General features: G+C 43.1%; 1 protein-coding gene across 3 annotated transcripts in view; it reads left to right on the top strand.

Moving 5' to 3' along the window:
* DDR2 (discoidin domain receptor tyrosine kinase 2) overlaps window positions 1–25,464 on the top strand; it is a 268,529-nt gene that overhangs the window by 228,779 nt on the left and 14,286 nt on the right. For all 3 annotated transcript variants that reach the window (XR_015872921.1, XM_088459057.1, XM_088459058.1), the window contains one exon: window positions 11,847–12,081. Coding sequence is in view for 2 of the 3 variants with exons in the window: in XM_088459057.1 (XP_088315183.1) it covers window positions 11,847–12,081 (235 nt within the window). In the remaining variant the exon portion in view is untranslated. The remainder of the gene's footprint in view (window positions 1–11,846; window positions 12,082–25,464) is intronic.

Here is a 25,464-nt window from a genome sequence, read left to right as displayed (position 1 = left end):
CAAACAAGTTGTGCTTTAACTGCAGACTTTCAGATTTAATTTGAGGGTAATTACATCCAAATCAGGTGAACGGTGTAGGAATTACAACGATTTCAAAGCCATTGTGGTGGTGAATAGAGGCCAAAATATGAAAATTCTGTCAATGTCCCAATATTTATGCACCTGACTGTATATACATATACGAGGGTTGCTTGAAAAGTAATGAGACTCCCTCTGCTTTTCTGTCCCATAGGTAGACGTGGCAACGCTATGCTGGTTATTGTGAAGCTCATACATCGATGTATGAAAAGAAGGCACTCAAAGGTGCCTTTAAAATAAAACTTATCTTATGGAAAATACATTTTTTATTCCAGGACATTACGTCATAGTTAATAAGAGATTCAGGAACTGAGTTCCTGCTGAAGAATAGCACTGGTGTTGCGCATTTGGCAGATCTCACATTCAATGCTCTGACCAAACTTTACCATAATCTACTGTAATGTGAATGTCTAAAATTATAGATATGGGTGCAGTGTAAGATCAGGTGAATTTATGTTTAATTGCTTGTGGGTCTGATTCAGAAATGAATGCTAATGTGATTGCAGCTGCAATTTTGCATGGAACGCAGCTACTAAAATTTGCTAATAGTTCCAAAGCTTACCCGATCATAGGGACGCCCACTGCTGCCCCCGCATCTGCATCTGATGTCACTTACCTGTGTAAATATCTGTAACATCAACGCACATCGAGCAGCCATCTTGGCCTTGCGGCAGGTCTGACCAGCCACAAATACTGCAGCTCTCCTGACATGCAAAGGGCTCTCATGCTGAGTATATGTAACGGCTTTTAAATGGTAAGACACACCTGCGTTTTACTGACCACCCCAATACCTCCCCAAACGTAAACTACCTGTCACTCACTTTACGGGGTCGGGTATGGAATCCCGGCAGTCGGGATGCTGCTGGTCAGAATAAATATTCATATATATTCATAAAAGCACAGAATAAAACATGGCTTTCAGTAGCCATTTTTGCTCTCCTATTACAATCCATCCTTGGTTTTATGATGTGGAAGGCCTTCATTCATTTATCCCCAAAAACAACTCACATTCATAATTGTACAATTACCATATCCTCCAAATTATATCCATTCATTTTCTACCAGTAAGTTAATACACATAGGGCCTGATTCAGCAATGAACGTAACTGCGATTACACACTCAATCGGCCGATTGTTGCGTTCTGCACATGTGTATGCATTGTGGCCACTGTGACCCATCACAGAGTGATTGAAAGGAAGTACCATTTGGGGGTGGTGAGGGGTGGGGGGGTAGTTGGCGAAATGCAGGCATGCCAGTGCATTGGCACACAATTGCATGGGCGTGCATAAATTATTCACTGCGATACCGTATGCAGCTTGACTACACATAGTGTGTGCAGGGGTGCCAAGAGCCACGCGGGGCCTTGGTGAAGGGGGCATGGCCTAATCATGAAAGGCATGGCCACGTTCCCTCAGGAGAAAAAAAATTATAGAAATAATATATTTACAGGGCCGCTAGGGGAGGGGGGGCGCTGTGAGCCCCTCAGCCCGGTGCATAGCCTGTGTGGGGCGTGATCAGTGTGACTGCTGCCCCCACAGGCATAGTAGACTGCCGCAGTTGCTACTTAGCTGCCGTGAGCAGTTTCCCAGTGCATTCCATTGCTGTGTGTGCTGGGCTGCTGTGACGTAAAAGGGAGGGGGGGTGGCACCGGAACTGGGCCCCCGCAGGCCCCTCCAGGAACCCCGGGCTTGGGTAATTAGTACTGCCCCCCCTTCTCTGCACCCCTGAATGTGCGATTAAGTTAGCAATTCCTGAGTAATGCCAGAGCTTGTGAAAGTGTACGTGAGGCTGGGTTGGTACTCGATGTCACCTATGGTTTCGCAGTCTTGCTAAGGATTACGGATTTGTGTAAGGTAAAGACAGCATCCTTATGTTGTGCTGCAACGGCATAGCGATCACAATGGATTAGCATACTATCGCAGCGAGATTGCGTGCATAATCGCTATTGCATTCGCAGTTGCAATCGGTAGTGAATCAGGTAACCATTATCAGGTAACATATACCTGTTTGTATTATGTGGAGTGTAAAACCCCCTTGTGTTAACATACCATTACATTTCTTTATTGTATTCAACATATTTAACCATTCTTTGGCTTTTAATCATACATGTAAAATACATAAATCATAATAAACAGCGCCAGATCCTTGACACTTGGACATATTGAGTCCTTAATGGTATCTGAATTGTCCTGTTTGAGATCATAATGTATTTGACCCGATCTCCCATACAAATTAAACAGTCTTCCCCCTGTTGTCATTGGGCAACTTGGTAATGCCGTCTCTGATATAGTAGACAAGAAAGCACTGGTATCAGCAGATCCGAGATAAACATAAGGGACATCATCCTTCTCGATAATACATTCTGAAAGAAGGAAGATAATAGGGTGAGTATCAATATCTAATACAACATAATACATCGGTCCTATAGATATAATTTTCTAATTAAATGATTCAGTGTATTTGCCGGATGGGGAAATCTACACCTTAACTCCTGTATACATACTCCTGCTGAATCAAGATAAACATTTACTTTAATCAGCTACTATACTGTAATAAACTATATACATCCTACTGTAATATCTTATATATGTATAACATTGAACTTTTTAATTCCCTAAACATAACATTCACTCATTCACACTGGCAGTTTTGTGGATAGTAAGAAATACAAATGACCATCCAGTGTACTCCATGTTGTTTCTGCTTAAAGTTTCTTAAAAGTCTCAAAGATCTTTGACTTTGTTAAAACTACAAGATAGTTTCAGCGATGGGCTGCTAGGCTATAGCTGTCCAGCTTCTGCCTTTTAATGTGCGAAGATTCACCTGTAAAGTGCACAAGTTTCTTCTGTTCTTCATCCGGCTTGGTATATGGTTCTTCTGCAACATTCAATGGACCTTTCCCTATTTGTAAGAAGGGTAACTCTGCTTCAAATGCTTCAAAGGTAATCTTTCATTCAAGTTGGTTACTCACGGCAGCTCATTCTTGTGCAGTCATTATCTCACAGTCCATTAGGCCTTCTCCAGTAAAAAGTAAGGTAGGCCCCCATGCCAGCTGTTTGGAAACATGAAGTTTTCTGCAATGTCTCTGTCCATGGTTTGGCATAAGGCTTGCTGGAATGGAACTTCAGCTAGTTCATGGCTCACATGTCCTTGCACAATCAGTGCTGTGTCTGCGATGAATTGAGCACCATTCAGGCTATGGGTGTGTGTATTAGCATGTACAAAGGGGCAAGAGACAAGCACCCAACAGTAGGTGTTCACCGCAGAATTTTACTCCCCCACGTCCAGTGGGCATAGATCCAATGAAAGCTGTCTGCCACACCTGTCCTGCTTGTTTCCTCTATATACAGAGCAACCTTGTGTATACTTGCTGTCACCTCATTCCAGGTTCCTGTATTGTGATACCCTCGAGTCTCAAGTGTCATCTCCTTGTACAACAGTGCGTCCGAACACCTTGCCTGTGTGCTATACAAGTGCCATCTCTTTGTGCAACAGTGCGCCTGAACACCTTGCCTGTGTGCTATACAAGTGCCATCTCTTTGTGCAACAGTGCGTCCGAACACCTTGCCTGTGTGCCATACAAGTACCATCCTCCTTGTGCAGCAGTGCGTCAAAACAACTTGCCTGTGTGCAGTTACAAGTGCCACCTCTTGGTGCAGCAGTGCGTCAAGTACACAGTATCTGCGTGCAGTTACAAGTGCCACCTATTGGTGCAGCAGTGCGTCTAAAACCCTCTACCTGTATACAACTACAAATACCAACTCCTGGTGCAGCTATACTTCTTTCAGAAGTATTTCTCTTGGGCCATTGGTGTACTTTCTCTATTCCCGTGGATATCGGATATCTGACCAAGGGATCACGACCTGCCTGCTGGGTGCAGCTTAAACCAATATCCCGCTTGAAGGGGTCACTGGTGAACACTCCCCAACAGGTTAGACTCCGCACCCTTGGTCAGGTCTCATCAACATCCGATATTCGTGGATCAGGAGATCTTACATACAGGCCCCTCGCCTCCGATTCCTCCCTCAACCCAAGACCTCAGCTTTCACCTCCTCAGTAGGGGATTTCCCAAAGTCAAACGTGACATTTTGCACAGGCCAAATGGAAGCTAATAGTTCCCAGGCGGCGGGGGCATTACAAAACCTTGCCTCATGCATGGATACTCAGTAGGTGGCTCAACATCAGTTGGGTCAATACCTGCAAGAAGACTCTGAACAATTACTGTCTATACAGCCGACCCTGGCTATGCTCCTTCCTTCTCCCGCTATGGTTGCACCGACTAATCCTCCAGCTCAACCTCTGGTTTTTGGCGGCTCGAAGACTCGTCTTTAGCTGTCTTCTCCTACACGCTTTGATGGGAACCCTCGATGATGGCGGGGGGTTCATCAACCAGTACAAAATTCAATTTGAATGTCTGCCGCAGAACTTCCCTATGCCTAGGTCGAAGGTGACGTACATTATCTCCTTGCTGACTGGAACCGCTTTGGACTGGGTTTCTCCATTGTGGGAATGAGCAGATTCACTAGTGTCCAATTATGAAACCTTCATTGCTACTTTCAAAACAATTTTTGTTGAGCCTGGCTGTACTGCCTTGGCATTTGACCTTGCTGTACTGCATTTGACCATCCAGGCCAGTGGCCGGGACAACAGAGGAGGTCAAATGTTCTGATGAGATTAATTTGAACTGAATAACATTTTTAGCAGCCCCAGATGGATACAATATATTGCAGGACTCTATGACTGGTCATATTGAGAGGTAGATTACACTGGGGGCTATCTTCTTATGCTTATTTGTCTATGCGTAATACCACAACCACATAACATTTATACATATTCATGTCAGCATCATTAAAATAAATGCCAATAGCAAAAAATAAAAACACTTTTGAAACAAAACAAAGGCCCATAGCAAAAAGTAAAAACAATTTTGATTTGCAAATGTCACTAAAACTGCCTGTTTAGCATTTGCAACGATGTTCACTGAGCCTCTTGTGAACTAGGCATATAAAAGGTTGACTGAGACAAGAACAATTATGTCATACCTTTAAATATTTGAAATTTTTACTAACATCACTTTTAGATTTACTTGAACATACATATTGATTTATGCATTTTTCCACGTTAATTACATCTTAAGTCCACTAATTTCTGCACAAACTGCTGTGTGTAAATCACCTGAAATTTCAACTTCTTCTGAACACTCACTCCCCCTCCCTTCAGAATTTTTTAAAGGGAGACTGTCAGAATTCTTAGAAACACACAATGGCAAAACTTCAGCTCTGATTCAAAATCAATTTCTTTTTAAAAACTTCATTTGTATGGGCGTTCCCAAACATGTTGGATTAAACTGAAAAGTTTTAACACATTTCTGAAATTTTATCAACTTACTCTGTAATCTACCTTTTGCAAATTTTAAATGCACTTCTCTTTACATTTAAAATGATAAATAATTTAGCACTCTTCACAATGTTAATTGAGGACGTTCAAATTTTTATGGATTTTTCTTACAGGGATCTATGTATTTCTTATTTTCATTCCAACTTCTGGTATCTTTTCAGTCTAGAAACTACAATTTACAGCACCACAATTCCAAATCATCACATGCTTGACAGTCTATATCAGGGCATAACTATTTATTTTTACCAATATTCTTTACTGAACAATTTGGACCTACTGACCTTAGAGATGTTTCTTTAAAATAATCCTTAAAGTACATACAATTAATTTCTTATTCCCTTTCTTGTGACTCTTTCTCTAACAAGATCTGTTTTACCACTTTTATCCAATTTAAAAGTTTGTCTTCAAGTTTGTTACTCTTTATGCAAGAGCCATTTGACTTACGTATCTGTTGAAATTTTAATCGGATCAAGTGTGCCATTTCCATTCCTTCTGTTGCCCCAGGACCTAACACTGTACGTATAATTTCCATGGGGATATGACAGCTGGACAGATGTTTGCTGTCCGCATTACCCATATATGTGGGTTTCCTAAACCCAATATGTGTGTGCGAGTTAACTAAACCTTGTTTTGCGTGTGTGTGGGTTTACTAAAAGCTTCTCTGTGTGTTGGTTTACTAAACCCTATTTTGCGGGTTTCACCAAACCCTGTTTTGCGTGGGTTTCCTAAACCTTGCTCTGTGGGTTTTACTAAAACCCTATTACCTTCTGTTACTAAAGTGGATCTCCTTAGTAGTTCTGGGCACACTATGACCGTACCTTTGGAATATAGATTGATTGGCAAAGTTGTTATAAACAAATCCCCAAATTATCCTACTATAGTCCGGAGATAATCTCCATCAATATGGCAACCTACCAACAAACAAAATGTACTTCTATGTCTATTCACACTGGAAGTATAAAAATCACAAGATGTATCAAAGGACAATACTTATGCTAATCAGGGAAACCAATTATCAGACTGTTAAAAACAATAACACATTTGCATTTCTCATATGTAAATTTATAAGGACTATAACAAAAACAAGAGTCTGAGACACATAGATGTCTGTACCTGAATCCCTAGGCAGACACGGAAGTTTCCCAAAACAGCGCAGTCCAGCTTGAGCAAAACTACTCTTCCTGGGGTGAAAGCTAGAATCCACTGTCCCAGTCACTCCCGACGTATCCGCCCATGGATGAGCGCAGGACATCTCGGTATGGGAACCTCCAAGTGATAGATCGTAATTAATCTTCTGTGGGTAATCACCAGCTAAAGCTCATTATTTTGTGTCAGACCTCCTGATTGAGATATCTCTTTTGAGGTTTACCAGCTAATAGGCAGAGAAATAATGCTAAGACCAAACCCTGTCAGTGTTCAAGCATCTCTGTTGTATTATTCAAAAGGTACACAAATCTTATAGCGTTTCTTACAAGGAGATTGTTCTCCAAAATCTAACATGCATAGTATCAGTAAGTACAAACATCTATTGTTCTCCAAGGTTAGTAAGGGGAGTCTTAGGATGGGAGTTATGGGAGACAGGCATAACAGTCTAGAATACATATTCTATTCATAAGCTAATCTTGGTTAGAACACATCTGCTGAAGCCAAGGTCTTCTGAAACTCAGAGACTAGCAAAAATCACTCTCTATACTCTGCAATTCAAAGCTTATGAATAACTGTACAGGCACAGATCATCCATCTTGTTACAAAATGGAGTCTTATATGGATAGCTTAATAACAGATTTATCAGTTTCATGCATATCTTTTCTTGTAAGTACCATTATCCATGTATCAATGTCTAATTTTGCATCCCTCTGTTATGTACAATCTATTCCTCTGCTTTGAACTCCTCAGCAATTGACATATCAGCTCTGGTAATTGCTGTTGGTGACTGTGCATCTTTCAGCTGTTTTAAAACCATTGACTGATAAGGTTTTGTTAGGAAATACACTGCGGTCTGATCTTTCTTACTACTCACAATAGGCTTTTCTGCAATACAAAACACAGTGTTTACATCCCAATTTTTTTCTGTTGTTCTCTGTTATCAAACAGCAATTCCCAAATCAGTTTGTCTGTTGTGGGTGCAAAACTGTTGTGCACTGCCATATGTGATGGCTCATTGGTTATCAGTATCAGTTGGTTTCCCACCACTACTGTCTCATCAATAGCTGATAAACCATAAATGTCATTTGCAATGCATGCTTTTTCATCACGCACAGTTTGATCAATTTTTCATTGTGAAACTTCACAGTAACACTCTGGGAATCATGCCATATAAATGAAAAACCTCATGGTGGGAGTCTTCTGTCTTAGGGGTATGGACTTTGACTGCAAGCCTATCTGCCGCCCCCTGGCTTTTGGTAACTTCCATTCCTCACTGGGCATCATAACCACTCCCTGATCATCCCTTGGCCCCACCTTTTCTAATGGGCACTCAAGCACTTCCTGATTCTTGTTCAGTTCACCACACATAGCAAACTGGACAGTGCTTGGTAATTCAGATGTACCATCATGCATCTCACAAACCAATGGCATGTTGTCAGAAACTTAATTTTCTAATTCATCTGGCAATACTGCCCCATGCACACATTCGTTTCCATTTATTTCAGAATCATACTCTTGTTCTAACAATGTGTGACTAATAAGATATTCTGTAAAATCACAGGAATCTTATTTATTCAATGTTTCTATCTGAAAATTTTTCTCTCAATAGCAGCAGTGTCTGTTTTTTCCTGTCTTAGTAACAACAGCTATGAACCCCTCACTGCCCCTCTCTTGTGAATTCACTGGACAGTGTGGATTCAGGTTTCCTCTCTCTGTCTCAGAGAAAGGTTTGCTTACCACGGCTGCATTCTTCTGCTTAGATTCTGCATCTGGAATCACCCCTCCCTTCGCAGCATCTACAGCGGGCATCCCTAAAGAAAGCAACATTTCATTGTTCTCTCTCAACTCACAACCAACATATTGCTTGTTCACATTATGCATTTTTTCATACCCACTTCCAACTTATCCCTTGGCAAATTTGCATATTTTCTAAAAACCTTCAAATGCATTTTCTAATTTGTTCAGTAAGACAAAAAAAACAGTAAAACAGACAGTAAAACAGAACATATACATACTCTGTGATTGATCAGATCACACCTCCCTCATTAGAATGAGACAGAGGAACTTTCCTTTCAGAACAGTAGTGTCTGAAGCTACTGAACCATGAAGGAAATTTAAAACAGGTTTTCACAACCCTTAAACCATCGACTATACATCCTAAGCAGATTTATGTCTATTAACCCTTTGTATGCCATTTCTGACACCAGTAATATACTCGGTGGAACAAGATAAGATTCTGGGATATAAATACGATAATCAAGCCAAATAAACAAATATCTCAGTTAAAAAGACATTTATTACAAAGTAAAAGAAAGCATATTATAAAGTGTTAGCTGCTCAATAGTTCAACTGCTTAGGTTACAGGTTCTCTGAGCGTGCGGAATAGCAAGATATTCGTATTGCATGCGTAGTGCGGCTTATACGCATGTGCAATGGAAAACAATTGCTCAATCTGCGTAAAAATCACCATTGTGTCCGTCTCTGCATCAGGCCCTGTACTATATCAGATAGAAAAGTACAGCCTTCATATGTGCTCAATTGTTGCTTTGCTGACATGTTGGAGGCTTAAAGCAATTATGCTATAAACATCTTGAGCCAAATGTGTTAAGCTCTGGAAAGTGATAAAGTGGAAAGTGATAAACAAATAGCCACTCAGCTCCTAACTTTCATGTTACAGGCTGTGTTTGAAAAATGACAGTTAGGAGCTGATTGGTTGGTCGTTTATCACTCTCCACTTTATCATTTCACAGAGCTTAATACATCTGCCCCAATGTATGTAGCACCTTCAAAGTGTATAGCTCTCAAGTGATACTGAGGAAGATCCGACTTCATATCAAACAATCAGAACAGGAGTGAGTAAAGGCTTAAGGTGTCTATGTTCTAAGCCTTGAAAAGAGATAAAGTGGATGTTTACCTTTTCCGCACATCCCTGATCAAAACACACCAAATTTCCAGCACTATATACTGCTGCACATTTGTATAATGTCCACATGAACACTCGGGTTCATATATGTATGTGGCTCTCATACTAGCCAGTGCCTCCCCAGTCATTTACATGTCACTGCAACCAATAAGCTCTTAGCTGCCATTATTCAAGCACAGGCCCATTTACTAAGCCTTAGATGGAGATAAAGTGGATGGAGATAAAGGGCCTGATTTAGAGCCGCTCGTAAGCGGCTGCTCGTTCGTTCTGACCGATGTTCGCTCATCTGCGCATGCGTACGGATTGTAATACGCATGCGCGAACCAGTCAGTGCGGCCGAAAATCATTTGTTCGCTATATAGCGAATGCCTGCTACTTTGAGTGACAGGATGAGGCGTATGTGGGTGGTAACAGGGGAAGGGGCGTGAAAACGGGGAGTGGAGATCAGAACGCAGGCGTGCTTAAAGGTCAAAACGGGCGTTTTAAGGGTGTGCATAATTAAAACAGCAGCGTCATTGCCCACGTCACCTGGTTGTTTTATAGTCAGAACTGCTCGCAATATAGTGGTAGGAAAAACCAACCACAAGAATAGCGAGAAGTTCATACGCTGGTCGATGTACTCGATTAATCTAATAAATAGCGGACATGACGTATGGTGCGAGCGGCCAGGGGGCATATTTTTCAAAATTACAACTGCAAGTTTTGCTCGCTCGTTCAGACTTAGAGGCGTGAACAGACCGCAATGAGCGAACGGTTCATTTGAATAGCCACCCCTTGTTTTGGAACGAACGACCGCAAATAGCGAGCGGCTCTGAATCAGGCCCAAAGTACCAACCAACCAGCTCCTAACTGTCATTTTTCAAACACAGCCTGTAACATGGCAGTTAGAAGCTGTTATCCTGGTACTTATATCCCTTAATTCACTTTCTTTCTGTTCAAGGCTTAGTAAATAGAACCCACAGCTTGTAAAGTTACAGTTAGGAGCTGATTGGTTAATATTTTGTCTTCCTCCACCTTATCTCTCTCCAGAGCGTAGTACATAGCATCCATGTGACTACCTAATAAAACAACATATATTGAACATGTGGGTTGTGTTACACAAAAGAAACTAATAGAACGATTGGCATTAAAAATGATCAGCGCAATATCATTGGTAAATGTCATCTTAAATTTGTACAGAACCTTAAATTAATTCAGAATAGTTTTTCATTCAAAAGAAGTTTATAATATGAAAAAGAATGTTCCCTGTATTGTTTATCAGTCAGTAGCATGCTCTTTGTATTATAAATTGGTCACTGTAATGTATCCTGTATTGTTTATTGATCACTAGGTTGCTCCATGTATTGTATATCAGTCATTAAAATGCTTCCTACGTCACATACATATGTGTCCACATACATCTTATCTCAGTGCACTACAAGCAGGGATTAAAGTGGCCCGGCTCCCTCCCTGCAGCGACAGCCAGAGTCTGGAGCTCACACCTGAGCTCCAGCTTCTGGCTACCACAGTGCACTATGGGAGAGACGCATATGAAGGGAAAAAGTCGCATGGAAAGATGCTAGGCGCTAGCAAGTCACACGGAGCTCCCTCATTATGTGCAGCATGACTTGTAGCGCACAGATGATAGGTGTATTTGGACACATTTGTATATTTTTGATACAAATGTGTCCATCTCTATAAATAATTTTGAAAGTGTTCTCCTTAATCTTGATGCATATTGAAATCGAAGCTGCATTCTCTAATCTTCGAAAGAGAGAATAACAGTGTGTTCACTCTCACTCCCACCAATATAATGCACCAGTTTGTGTGGTTGGGTACGGGATGCCAGCGCTCGGGATCCCGGCGTCAGAGTCCTGACGCCGGCATCCGGACCAGGTTACAATGCAGACGCCTAAATATAAGTACTCCTAACCCTTCATCCTCGGTGCCTAAACCTAACCCTCCCTCCCCACAAACTAACCCTAACCCTCCTCCTAGTGCCTAACCCTAAACTCCCCCTAACCCCAGTACTTACCTTCGGGATGCCGGTATCGGTATTCTGATAAGTGTCGGGATTCCGGTGTCAGCATTCTAACTGCCAGAATCCCAATGATCGGGATTCTGACCACATCCTGTTTTTGCATGTGAACAGGAGGCACAGTGTGGTGGTTTGGCCCTGATGTACCTGCTTTGGAAATGCATTGGGAGCATGTGGATTGTATTATTCAAGATCATGTAGCTTGTATCTAATTTTATACCATAAATGAGAAGAGCAACAATGTCATGTGTATGACTAATGTACTATGTAAATTATTTTCCCAGTTACTCAGACCTCAGATACATGGCTGCACAGATCGCTTCGGGAATGAAGTACCTCTCTTCTCTTAATTTTGTGCACCGAGACCTGGCAACACGGAACTGCCTTGTTGGTAGAAATTACACAATCAAAATAGCTGATTTTGGGATGAGTCGGAACCTCTATAGTGGTGATTATTATAGGATTCAGGGTCGGGCTGTGCTACCTATTCGATGGATGTCATGGGAAAGCATCTTAATGGTGAGTAAACCAGCTGTTTCTTTCTCCATATTTGTTATTATCATCCCTTATGATATCAAATATTACATCAGTATTATTAATGATACCTTTTGGCATGTTATCTTTCACTAGATCTGACGTTTTATTGATTGGACCAGAGACAGAACATTGCTTGCTCTACAGCTCACGCTAGATTGCTGTCAGCAGGTGTCTTCTCACTGCTTAACCACTTAACTGGCTAATATTTCTGTTCCAAAATTTCCCCAAATTTGTCACTTAAAAAAAAAAAAAATATCGGATTATGGAAATGATTACTTATTAAACCTGATTCAGTATAAATTTTATTAACAAATATGCAGATTTGCTAATAAAATTATACTAAATAAGGGTCAGATTGCTACTTTTTACATAATGTGATAATTTAAAAAAATCAAAAAATTTTTAGAAATTTTTGAAGAAAATTGTTTTATACAGTAAAAAAAAGTTTATGGATGTTTTATACACATACATATAAATATATATAATATATATACTATATATATATATATATATATTACACATACATATTTTTTTAAATGTATAAAACATGATCATACTTACACTTCTTGCAGGACTTCACAGTACTGCAAGAAGGGCTGCCAGCAGCAAGGGCCATCGTCAGGATCGCCTACGACTTCTGACTTGCAGAGGGGGAGAGATCCTATTATGATCGCCCATCGCAGCCGCTCCCCAGCAGTGACTGTACCCGGGGGAGAGAAGGGGATCTGTAGCTTCCCTGATCCCTCTGAGCCCGAGCTGCAGGAAGACTGTCTTCCTGCAGCCACAGGTGGGAGATTATTTTATGATCGCCCCCCTTCTCAAGGCTGGCAGGAGTGGGCTGAAAGGAGGTTGTCATGGTAAACGAGGAGCTGGCCAGGTGGGCTGAGCCCGGAAGCTGTAGGAAGATTAGCAAAAGTGCCAAAAGTCATGGGATAGCAGTATGTAAAGGTAATAATAGGTGGTGTCACCCTACTATGACATCTTGAAAATGCCCAGACCTTCAGTTTACAACTTGACATCTCGTGAGTCAGTTTGGCTAGGCTACTGACGTGAATTATACGAGTTTGAATGGGGTATGATAGTGGGTACCCAACGGATGGGACAAATTGTGCGGACATTCAACATTCCTCGATCTATGGTGTCTTTTGTACCAAGAATACCTCATGGAAGGCATTGCCACCCATTGTGGACAGCGCAGTGGCCGACCCCGGGTGCTTAATGATCACGACTAGCGGCACCTGGCCAGAATTGTTCAAGGTAACAGATAAGTGGCACTTATTTAAATCACATGCACATTCAATGCAGCTCTCTGCAGCTTTCATGGGATATGGTAGTAGAAGTCCCACCAAAGTGTCCCTGTTAACACTACGACAACCCGACAGTGTCCCTGTTAACATGTTGCTAATTGGACTCTAGAGGACTGGCAACATGTGGCATGGTCCGATGAGTCATGGTTCCAGTTATTTTGGCCTGCTGGTAGGGTTCGGGAGTGACACAGACCCCATGAGGCTATGGACCCCAGTTGTCAACAAGGCCCCGTGCAGGCTGGTAGTGGTTCCATAATAGTATGGGGTGTGTTCATGTGGCATAGATTGAGTCCACTGGTCCACCTGAACACTTCATTGACCTGGTAAGTACTGCGCTGCATTGCTTGATGACCATTTGCAGTCCTTCATGGACTTCATGTACCTCCACCATGATGGAATATTCCAGCAGGATAATGCACGTGTCATTGGTCCCAAGTTGTCCAGAATAGCTTCGAGGAGCATTCTGGAGAGACAGACAAATGGTGTGGCCACCACATTTGCCCAACATGAACCCAATCAAGCATTTATGGGATGTGGTGGAGAGGTCTATTTGCACCCAAGAGATCCTGCACTCACAAATATCAGGGAACTGTGGGAAACTACCCAGACAGCATGAGTCAACATCTCTTCAGAGGTTTACTGAATTGCTGCAATTTGCAGGGGTCCTACACGATACTAGGCACCTATCCCATGACTTTTGGCACTTCAGTGATATATAATAAAGTTCCCGGTTCTGGGGTCTGCCTGTTTTTTCGGGCTGATCTCTTGAACCACTGGACGCATTTTAAGAGGAAATAACAAAAATGTTCACGTCTCCTGCACTCCTGGACTGCAGCCTAGTTCACGATCTGGAGCACCACACCTTCAGATACAAAGAAATTAAATATGAGCGGTTCCAATGGCGCTGTCCTTTGGGGGATCACGTCTGAATGTGGCTCTTGAGGATTTTCACTCTATGCAGCATTGGTCGAGGAAGGTTTAGGTGTAGGTTTAGGTTCATCTGTGACAAAAGGGAGCCGAGCACTGACGATTTTACTGAAGCAGTCACAGGGGGCTATGGTAAGAAGCAGAAGTGAGAAGCAGGGGCCTGTGGTGAGATGCAAGGGGCTGTGGTGAAAATATATGATGCTGTGTGAAATGCAGGGGCCAGTAGAGAGAAGTAGGAGACTGCTGTGAAATGCAGGAGGCAGGAGTAAGAAGCAGGATACTAGGCACCTATCTCATGTTCAGCAGCCGGGCGGGGGTTCTCATGGAGGCAGTGGCGGATCCAGGGGGGGGGCAATTGGAGCGATCGCCCCCCTTAGCACAGTCCATCCTTTATCATCTCTCTCCTCTGCATCATTCAGAAGGGAGAGATGATAAAGGCTGTGCTGTGATCGGAGCTGTGTAAGTGCGCTCCTGCCTCCAAGTCAGGGGGATGTCAGTGACAGGCTGTCACCCCTGGGAGCCGGGGAGGAAGAGATCACAGCAGGCTCCTCACACCCTGTGATCAGCTGTTTAGCCCACCCCAGTGATCAGCTGTGTGGTCTAAACAGACCACACGCTGATCACTGCTAAAAAACAAAACAAAAACAACTTACCTCTGACCAGGGACTGAAGATCGGGGCTCCGGTGATGTACTCCCTCCAGTCAGCTGGTCTCCCGGCTCCTGCACTGTGACCCTAGTCAGTTGCTGCATTAAACAGCTGACCGAGTCACAGTGCAGGATGGGAGAGCAGCTGACCGAAGCCCGGGAGGAGAACATCACCGGAGCAACGGAGGTAAGTGAAAGTAAAGGGGGGGAGGGGTCGCGCGGATGCCATGAGGGGGGGTCGCAGGGGGGGTTGCCATGAGGGAGGGGCACTTAAACATATATTGATTGTAAAAATCAATGTGGCCAACAAAAATAACCATGTGAAGGGGAGGAGCTGGGACCAAAAAGAGGAGGTGCCAGTACAGGAAAGAGGAGGAGTCAGAATTAATTATTAACTCGCCCCCCCCTAATAGAACAGTCTAGATCCGCCCCTGCATGGAGGCTGCGGAAATATGCACAGGTGCGCCAGCCTTGGCAACATGCTGCTGATAATGCTTACTGTAGCTGCAATACAAATGAAAATATAGGATGCTGTGGTGAAATGCAGGGGCCAGTAGTGAGAAGCAGGATGCTGCTGTGAGATGCATGGGGCAGTAGCAAGAAGCAGGAGGGTGTTGTGAGATGCAGGGGGCTGTGGTGAGATACAGGGGGCTGTGGTGACATGGAGTAGGTTGTTATGAGATGCAAGAGACTGTGATGACATGGACTAGGTTGTTATGAGATGCAGGGGGCTGTGACAAAATTAAATTGCTCCCGTGCATCAAATGTTAAAAACACTCCCATCGGAACACAAACATCGATGGCTAGTAAACATCGGATTCCGATGTCCATCCCTACGCTGAACATGTAGATGAACTCCGGCCAACACTTCTCCATTGTGCAGTGCTCTCTCTCCAGCATAATGTTCCGGGTCAACCACACGCTGTCGGTGAACAAAGGGCATCTCACATGGAAGTCAGTGCTATTCTTGGACAGGGCCACCATGGCGAGAAAGCTCAACAAGAAGCCCAGGAAATATAAAGTACATCGTGCAAAGAGGACATTACTCATACCCATGTTTGGCAGTTGGGAAGGGGTGTGCATGGAGGCTGCGGAAATATACACAGGTTCCCCAGCTCTGGGGACATGCTGCTAATAATGCTTATGGTATCATCCACGTCCCAGTGGCCCGGGCCCAAGCCAGCTGCGGGGCAGCAGCAGTAGAGGTTGTGGTGACACTGGAGAGATGCAGGGGCAAGAGTGAGAAGCAGGGGCTTGTGGTGAGATGCAGAGGCCTGTGGTGTGATGCAGGGGGTTGTGGTAAGAAGCAGGCGTGAGAAGCAGGGGTCTGTGGTGAAATGCAAGGGGCTGTAGTAAAATATATGATGCTCTGGTGAAATGCAGGGGGCAGTAGTGAAAAGAAGGAGGCTGTTGTGAGATGTGGGGGACAGGAGTAACAAGCATAAGGCTGTTGTGAGATGCAGGGGGCTGTGTTGAGATGCAGGGGACTATGGTGACATGGCGTAGGGTGGTATGAGATGCAAGGGGCTGTGGTGAGATGAAATTGCTCCTGTGCAAAACCAGGGCGGGTCACTAGTATATATATATTCCAATAAAAGATTAAATCATTCACTGTGTGTGTCCTGTGGTTCTTTTACTATTTTCTTTGCAGGCAGACTACAGATGCTAGTGGCCATTAATTTCTGGGCAGGCTGCCACTTGTTGTTCCACAAGTGCCATCATGCCAGAGCTGCTTGTCCACATGTAACAAACAATTATTATTTTATTACCATTAACCCTGCACCCACCTCCACCAGGAATGCGGGTAATAGTAGTTCCTCTGGAGGGGTGACCCCATTTTCTTTTTGGAGTGCCCACTTTCTGAGGAATTCCATCCATGGGTTGACCAGCTTGGGGCTGGTTAATGTGATGGCAGGGGGGATCCATGCTGTGTATCCCTCTGCTATGGCATTAGCCCCCCTATCTGATTCAGCCTGATGCTGGTTATCGGAATATATGGGAACCCTATGTTATTTTTTGCCCTATTTTCCCATACCAGCCCATGCTGAGAGGTCTGAGCTGATTACCGATTTTAGGGGTGACCCCACGCATTTTTAAAAATAACTTTGACCCTTTATTTACGATATATACTGTAATGAAGCATGTACATATCATACTGATCTGTGCAGTGTTTCTGTTTGGACAAGTTTGCTGTTGTTTTTTTACTTTTATCTGCCGTCGGTTTTGAACTGAAACATCATAACCGATGGCATTTAGAGCTGCAAAAATTAACTGACATAGATGTCAGGTTTCAGTTCAAGCTAAAACCCAATGGATGATAGTCGGATTTTGGACAGCAATCCAACATTGTTAACTGTCGTTTTTGGTTTAGAACCAAAACCGACATTTAGTAAATTTACCCCTATGTCCTTCCACTTTGAGAGAAGGAATTTTATTTTCGTTAGAGCTGGAGAGGCTAGGATTTATTTTTATGTTTTTTTTATTTTGTGCTCTCCAAAAAACTAGCTGCGGATACTTTTACCAAGGCTCTGGACTAGTGTGCTATTAATTGGCTGCTACATTCTTCATAGTGCTGCAGTATACTCCAGGAGATGGCACCACAAACCTGATCTTATCCTATTAGGTCAGACAATAAATGACCCGTATCTCGAAATAGCAGATGTAACACTAACCACACAGTGGTCCAGAGGTCTATTAAGAAGAACTGGCTGATTTTAACAACTGATCAGTCATTTAAGAAACTCAGGAGAGCACCACCACTTCTAAGTACAAGTAGAGGTCCTAACCTGAAGGACCTTCTATTACGTCTGAGTATGAACAAAAGGATAAGCCCAAGGATAACTGGTTGACCCAGAAAAATGGGTGTTACAAATGCCTTGGATGTACTACTTGTAGATCTATGTTGACTGGTAGGTACTTTTGTCATCCACATAGTGGAAAGAAGATTTTCCTCCAGAAACGATTGACTTGTCAATTGGACCAAGTTGTATACTACCTCTCCTGCCCCTGCGGATTAATGTTTGTGGGCAAAACGGTGAGGACTTTCTGCGAATGGATGAACCAACATCGGTCGTCAATCCGTTTGGCAGACTCCACTGGAACATCTGACAAGCCTGTGGCAGTACATTTTCTAAAGAATGGACAACAAATTTCCACACTAAGGTGTATGGTATTCGATTGGATCCCTCCCCTGGCTAGGGGTGGTGATCGAGGGTTGACCCTTATTGAGATGTGAGGCCAAGTGGATACACCGCCTGGAGACGATATCTCCTAAGGGGTTAAATGAATGTAACTCACTATCTATGTTTATTTAGGAAGTTGTGGCTAGACAGGTGGCTCCCATGGTGTATAGGCTCGGCATTTGAAAAGCGAGTAACTTTTTAAAAAAATGTTTCTGTGCTAAATAAGAACTCTAATGATAACCTGAATCCAGTATATATTCTTTCTTTTGCCATTTGTATATTGTATATAGTGTTTTTATGATAATATTTTGTGATGGGTGTGCATAGAGAGGTCTTTATACCTAACTGATAGATTAATGTTGGTATATTAATGTTATCTTAGTGACTAGCACTAGAGATGCAGTTTGCGCTCTAGTATCAGATTGTTCACTGTCTCTGATGAGCGTGCGTTCCACTGGCCCCTGCATGTCACGACGCAGGTGGGACCTATGATACACTTCCGGTGATTTCCCCTCCGGCAGCATGAATACTTCTAACTAACGGATACCGCTATGGCAAGTGGCCCCTGAGTATTTGATCAGAAGCAGGTAAGTTTTGTTTCTCCCTATACCAATACAGTGTGCCCTATAGCCCACGTGTAATGGATTGGGACATAAGTTTAAGGTATAAATAGCCCCTCTGATGCACACTTTTAGTTTGTTGTTGGTGGTGGATTGTTACAATTCTGTCTTGACAAAGGCTTATCTTGAAGCCGAAACTGCACCTGTTAGTGTATATATATATATATATATATATATATATATATATACAGTCAGGTGCATAAATATTGGGACATTGACAGAATTTTCATATTTTGGCCTCTATTCACCACCACAGTGGCTTTAAAATGAAACAAACAAGATGTACTTTAACTGCAGACTTTCAGATTTAATTTGAGGGTAATTACATCCAAATCAAGTGAACGGTGTAGGAATTACAACGGTTTCTATATGTGCCTCCCACTTTTTAAGGGGCCAAAAGTAATGGGACTATCAACTCAAAAGCTATTTCATGGACAGGTGTGGGCTATTCCCTCGTTATTTCATTATCAATTAAGCAGATAAAAGGTCTGGAGTTGATTCTAGGTGTGACATTTGCATTTGGAATCAGTTGCTGTCGACTCTCAATATGAGATCCAAAGAGCTGTCACTATCAGTGAAGCAAGCCATCATTAGGCTGCAAAATCAAAACAAACCCATCAGAGAGATAGCAAAAACATTAGGTCTGGCCAAATCAACTGTTTGGAACATTCTTAAAAAGAAAGAACGCACCTGAGGGCTCAGCAACACCAAAAGACCCGGAAGACCACGTAAAACAACTGTGGTGGATGACAGAAGAATTATTTCCCTGGTGAAGAAAAACCCCTTCACAACAGTTGGCCAAATCAAGAACACTCTCCAGGAGGTAGGTGTATATGTGTCAAAGTCAACGATCAAGAGAAGACTTCACAAGAGTGAATATAGAGGGTTCACCACAAGATGTAAACCATTGGTGAGCCACAAAAACAGGAAGACCAGATTAGAGTTTGCCAAACAACATCTAAAAAAGCCATTACAGTTCTGAAACAACATCCTATGGACAGATGAGACAAAGATCAACTTGTACCAGAGTGATGGGAAGAGAAGAGTATGGAGAAGGAAAGGAACTGCTCATGATCCAAAACATACCACCTCATCAGTGAAGCATGGTGGTGGTAGTGTCATGGCGTGGGCATGTATGGCTGCCAATGGGACTGGTTCCCTTGTATTTTTTGATGATGTGACTGCTGACAAAAGCAGCAGAATGAATTCTGAAGTGTTTTGGGCAATATTATATGCTCATATTCAGTCAAATGCTTCAGAACTCATTGGACGGCGCTTCACAGTGCAGATGGACAATGACCCGAAGCATACTGCAAAAGCAACCAAAGAGTTTTTTAAGGCTAAAAAGTGGAATGTTATGCAATGGGCAAGTCAATCCCCTGATCTGAATCCGATTGAGCATGCATTTCACTTGATGAAGACAAAACTGAAGGGAAAATGCCCCAAGAACAAGCAGGAACTGAAGACATTTGCAGTAGAGGCCTGGCAGAGCATCACCGGGGATGAAACCCAGCGTCTGGTGATGTCTATGTGTTCCAGACTTCAGGCTGTAATTGCCTGCAAAGTATTTGCAACAAAGTATTAAAAAGTGAAAGTTAGATTTAGGATTGTTTAGTTTGTCCCATTACTTTTGGCCCCTTAAAAAGTGGGAGGCACATATAGAAACCGTTGTAATTCCTACACCGTTCACCTGATTTGCACGTAATTACCTTCAAATTAAATCTGAAAGTCTGCAGTTAAAGTACATCTTGTTTGTTTCATTTCAAAGCCATTGTGGTGGTGAATAGAGGCCAAAATATGAAAATTCTAAATTCTGTCAATGTCCCAATATTTATGCACCTGACTGTATATATATATATATATATATATATATATATATATACACTACTTTGGTGAGTGCCCTCTGTTTTTTTCCTATATTTGGAAATACTCTCGATTTATATATATATGTAATGAAAGAGTGCATATTAGTGTAATAAACAATCATAAAGTGCCAAACTAAGTGCATAAGAGTATGAGAGGATCCAGAACTTATCTTAAAACAGGGATAGTCTTCAGGTACATGACCATAAAGTTTGTTCAGTGTATATATATATATATAAAAAAAAAAGCATAGCAATCTCACATAGGCCCTCATTCAGAGCCGCTCGCAAAAAGCGAGCGTTCACTCTGAATTAGGGTGGCCGCTTTTGTTGTGAAAGCCGGCCTCCTGGCCGCTCGCTAAGCTGTGGGTTACCACCCACAGCTTTAGCGAGTGACCAGGTGATGGTCGCGATGGTCGAGACCATCGGGGCTTGCGATGAGACCCTTGCGGTAGGGTCTCGTCTACCGCAAGCCCCAAGTAGCTTCCTGCTCTAACAGAGCGAGCTGTCGATCAACATCGACAGTCGTCCCGTTTGTAGTGAGCCCCTGAGTGAGTGAATCTGTCACTGGCTCCGGGGCTTGCGCACGCGCGCTGCATGTGCGCAGGCCCTTATCATCGACCCGCTTGCGAGCGCATAGCACTTGTGCACGGGTCTGAATGAGGACCATAGTGTGTACCATAAACGTATGTCAAGTGGAGCAAACAATATTCACATAAGGAAAAAATGTTTGAACATTAGGAACACTTTGGTCCCAAAATTACAGAAACTCCACAATAACTTAATACATTTATTAAATCCGGACAACAGGCAAATCCACTAGACAAACGTTTGTGGTACACACTACTGTATGTGAGATTGCTATTTTTCTTACATATACCGAACAAACTTGATGGTCATGTGACTGAAGACTATCCCTGTTTTAAGATAAGTTCTGGATCCTCTCATACTCTTATGCACTTTGTTTGGCACTTTATGATTGTTTTTTATACTAATAGGGGCTCTTTTATCTTTATTTATTAATTTTATGTACGTGTGCTTCACCGATACACATTTCACTGCAGAGAGCTGCCAGTCATTAATTGAGGAGGTCATGTTTTATGCTATACTTGTGCCTCCAGTATTGCCCATAGTAGTGCCCCTTATGCAGTGCCCCCAGTAGTGCCCTTATACAGTGCATCCAGTAGTGCCCCTTATGCAGTGCCCCCAGTAGTGCCCCTTATACATTGCCCCCAGTAGTGCCCCTTATACAGTATCTCCAGTAGTGCCCCTTATGCAGTCCCCTCAGTAGTGCCCCTTATGCAGTGCCCCAAATAATGCCCATAGTAGTGCCCTTATACTGTGCCCCAGTAGTGCCCCTTATACAGTACCCCCATTAGTGCTCCTTAAACAGTGCCCCAGTAATGCCTCTAATAGTGCCCCTCATGCTGTGCCCCCAGTAGTGCCCTTATGCAATGCCCCCAGTAATTCTCCTTATGCAGTGCCCCAGTAATGCCCCTAGTAGTGCCCCTTATGCTGTGCCCCCAGTAGTGCCCTTATACAGTGCCCCCAGTAGTGCACCTTATGCAGTGCCCCCTTTAATGCCCCTAATATTGCCCTTTATGCTGTGCCCCCAGTAGTGCTTCTTATACATTGCCCCCAGTAGTGCCCCTTATACAGTACCCCCAGTAGTGCCCCTTATGCAGTGCCCCCAGTAGTGCCCTTATACAGTGCCCCTTAGTAGTGCACCTTATCCAGAGCCCCCTTTAATGCCCATAATAATGCCCTTTATGCTGTACCCCCAGTAGTGCTTCTTATACATTGCCCCCAGTAGTGCCCCTTATACAGTACCCCCAGTAGTGCCCCTTATGCAGTGCCCCTAGTAGTGCCCCTTATGCTGTGCCCCCTCCCCTGTGCAGTACTTACCTCTCTTCATGCTGTCTTGATCTTTCCTGCACTGGGGGTGCCCGGGTGTGCACTTGTTAAATAAACGGTCCTCTCTCTTGGCAGCGCTCACTGTCCCCTTCCTTCTTCTTCTCCCTCCCAGAAACACAAGCAGAGCCGGCGTGCCGCGTGCATGATGACATCACCGTGGCCAGCTCCATACACATGGCACAGAAAATGATCTGAACCCCAGCGGCGGCGTACAGGCAGGGCCAGCCCATTTGTCCAGACTCCAGTCATGGAGTCAGCGGGGGTGCGGTGGTGCCAGGAAAGGGGGTGTGCAGACGTGTCTGTGGATGGTGTGCGGCCCGCGGGTGTGAGTGCTGCTCTTTTTGGTGTCACCCTCTTGAAGGGTGACATCCGGTGCGGGCCGCACCCCCCGCACCACCCTAGTGACGCCACTGTTAGTAGTCACCAGTAATTGTCTGAGCACGGGGAACATTTGAATGGTGTTCCTGCACGATTCAACTCATCGCATCTGCTCTTCTGTGAGATTTCTTGGCACCCACCTGGCACACACGTGATGCATTTTCTGTTCCTTTGTCACTATATGCTGAACCCATTCAAATGAGATGCCAAGTGAAGACGAAAGTTTGCGTAAAGTTAACCTTCTGTCATTTTGCAACATCTCCGCAGCTTTGGCAATGTTGACATCTGTAACGGTGGTGGATGGTCTCCCAGAACGCGCTTCATCTGTCACTCACTTATTACCCTCTGTGAAGTGCTTCCACCACAGAAATACTGAAGCACGGCTAATTGTTTCTCCACCGTATGCTTGCCGTAATATTTCATGAGTTTTATTTACGCTTTTTCCAAGTCAAACACAAAATTCGATCATACATCTCTGATGTAATCTCACAGACACGTCTTCCTCATCTGCCATGACGAAACGTATGAAGATCTTCCACTCGCTGTGACCAAAACAAAGAAGACTGCAACAGTCTAACCGCAGGTTCAGACACATTGATGTATGAGCTTCACAATAACCAGCACAGCGTTGCCACGTCTACCTATTAGACAGAAAAACAGAGGCCGTATCATTACTTTTCAATCAGCCCTCGTATGTGTGTATATATATATATATATACTATATATATATATATATATATATATATATATATATATATATATATATATACAGTATATATATATATAATGTATGTAAATAGAGGTTTTGGAATGGAACACAGGTTTTAGTCCCAGATGTATTTCTTATATAAGAGACTTGGTGCAATAATTTCAAGTTCAAACTGTGCTATCAAAAAACAAGTAGATCCTTCTGGTCAAGGTGGCAGCAGTCTTCCCATATTTCCGTGTGGCAACTGGATGAATGTGATCTGGAAAGGGGAAGTAGGAAAGAACATGCGCCTGATAGTGTAGTATATTTGAAAAAAGTGCACGTGCTCGAAGAATAAATGTGCATACCAAATAGGAAAACTTTAAAGCTTATCTGTAGTTCTTTACAGGGATTCCATGTGGTGAGGTGGTCCCGGGATTCAAATGGCTGGAAAACTTTTTGGGAGGGGCTCAATCAGAGCCAGATAAGACACATATATAGTGTAGTACTTTTTTAGAAAATAATTAGCATGATAATAAATAGGATGCGTACCAGAAAAGCACTTGGATATCAGCATGCAATAGTTTCTGTCCTGGTCACTCCATCAAAATCCCTTATTGACTCCAGCAGTTTGCACATAGGTTATTAGCTTCAAATAAGCAGAGATAACCCTTTTTCAGCTGTGATTTTCAAAAAAGGGTTTTATTTAGGCATAATACAAGGGGATATGGAATACAAAAATATTAAAACAAGTAAAGTAATAAAATGCTTATCCGCAAGTAGCCAGTATCATATAGAGAGACTGGTGCAAAAGGCCACGTCGCGTTGCATCCAATTGGACTTCCTCGGGGGCAGTATCATTACTTTTCAATCAGCCCTCGTGTGTGTATATATATATATATATATATAATATATATATATATATATATAACATTAGTTTTCTATACTATAAATGGCTACTGTTCCCTCATTGTCAACAAATGCCACCTATTATTTTAGAAACTTAGGGCCTGATTCAACAAGGATCGCAGTTGCAAAGCTGCACGCAGGCAGATTTGCAATGCGATCCTTGCAATAATGCAAATGCAGCAGGAGGTGTATGACACCCCATGCTGCATTTGCCATCCCAGCACTGCGACAGAGGTCGCATGATGGGATCACCTTCGCGACCAACGGTGGTCGATGGTTGCGATGGAGGACGGTGCCAGTGCGGCCGGACAGCTGAGTAAGCCTCAGCTTACTTAGACTGGCCGGCTTGCAAGCCCAGTAGACTGCATAAGTCCACGCAGTCCCTGGGCTGGCCACTCCCAGAAAACGGGGCGGACACGCCCTGTTTCCAGGAACGCCAGTCAACCCCGCCCCCACACTGCCCCTTAAATGCCTTTGCCCTCAATTAGGCAGAGGCATTCAATGGCTTGCGTGCCTCTTAGCAGGACCCATTCTGCACACTTGCGTACGCGCATATCCCCGATAATCGGGAATCTACGTTCAGCAGTGCACTTGCATGCACTCCTGAATCAGGCTCTTAGCCCAAACATGGAAACAAAATTTGTCACTTCACACCCTTTGTGTGTTTGATAATAAAGGATACAATATCCTGAGGCTCATAAGTGTTTTCACAGTATAAAACCTTTCATTAACTCCTTTGCTGCTGAGGGTTTTGTTTTTTTTTACCAATGCACTGTGGTCTATTTTTCCCATTTGCGCTTGTCACATTCCAACATCAATATAAATATTTGTTTTATGTGGTATACACACAAATGATACCTTGTTGTTTCAGAAGGCTTTTTTTATTTTCAGAAAATGGTATTAATCATTTTACTCATCCTAACACTTTAAAA

Source organism: Taudactylus pleione, unplaced genomic scaffold (genome assembly GCF_031769625.1).
Source record: "Taudactylus pleione unplaced genomic scaffold, aTauple2 ptg000889l, whole genome shotgun sequence".
Taxonomy (NCBI): domain Eukaryota; kingdom Metazoa; phylum Chordata; class Amphibia; order Anura; family Myobatrachidae; genus Taudactylus; species Taudactylus pleione.
The sequence above is the reverse complement of the archived record's forward strand: the minus strand, read 5'-3'. Positions and strand labels throughout refer to the sequence as shown.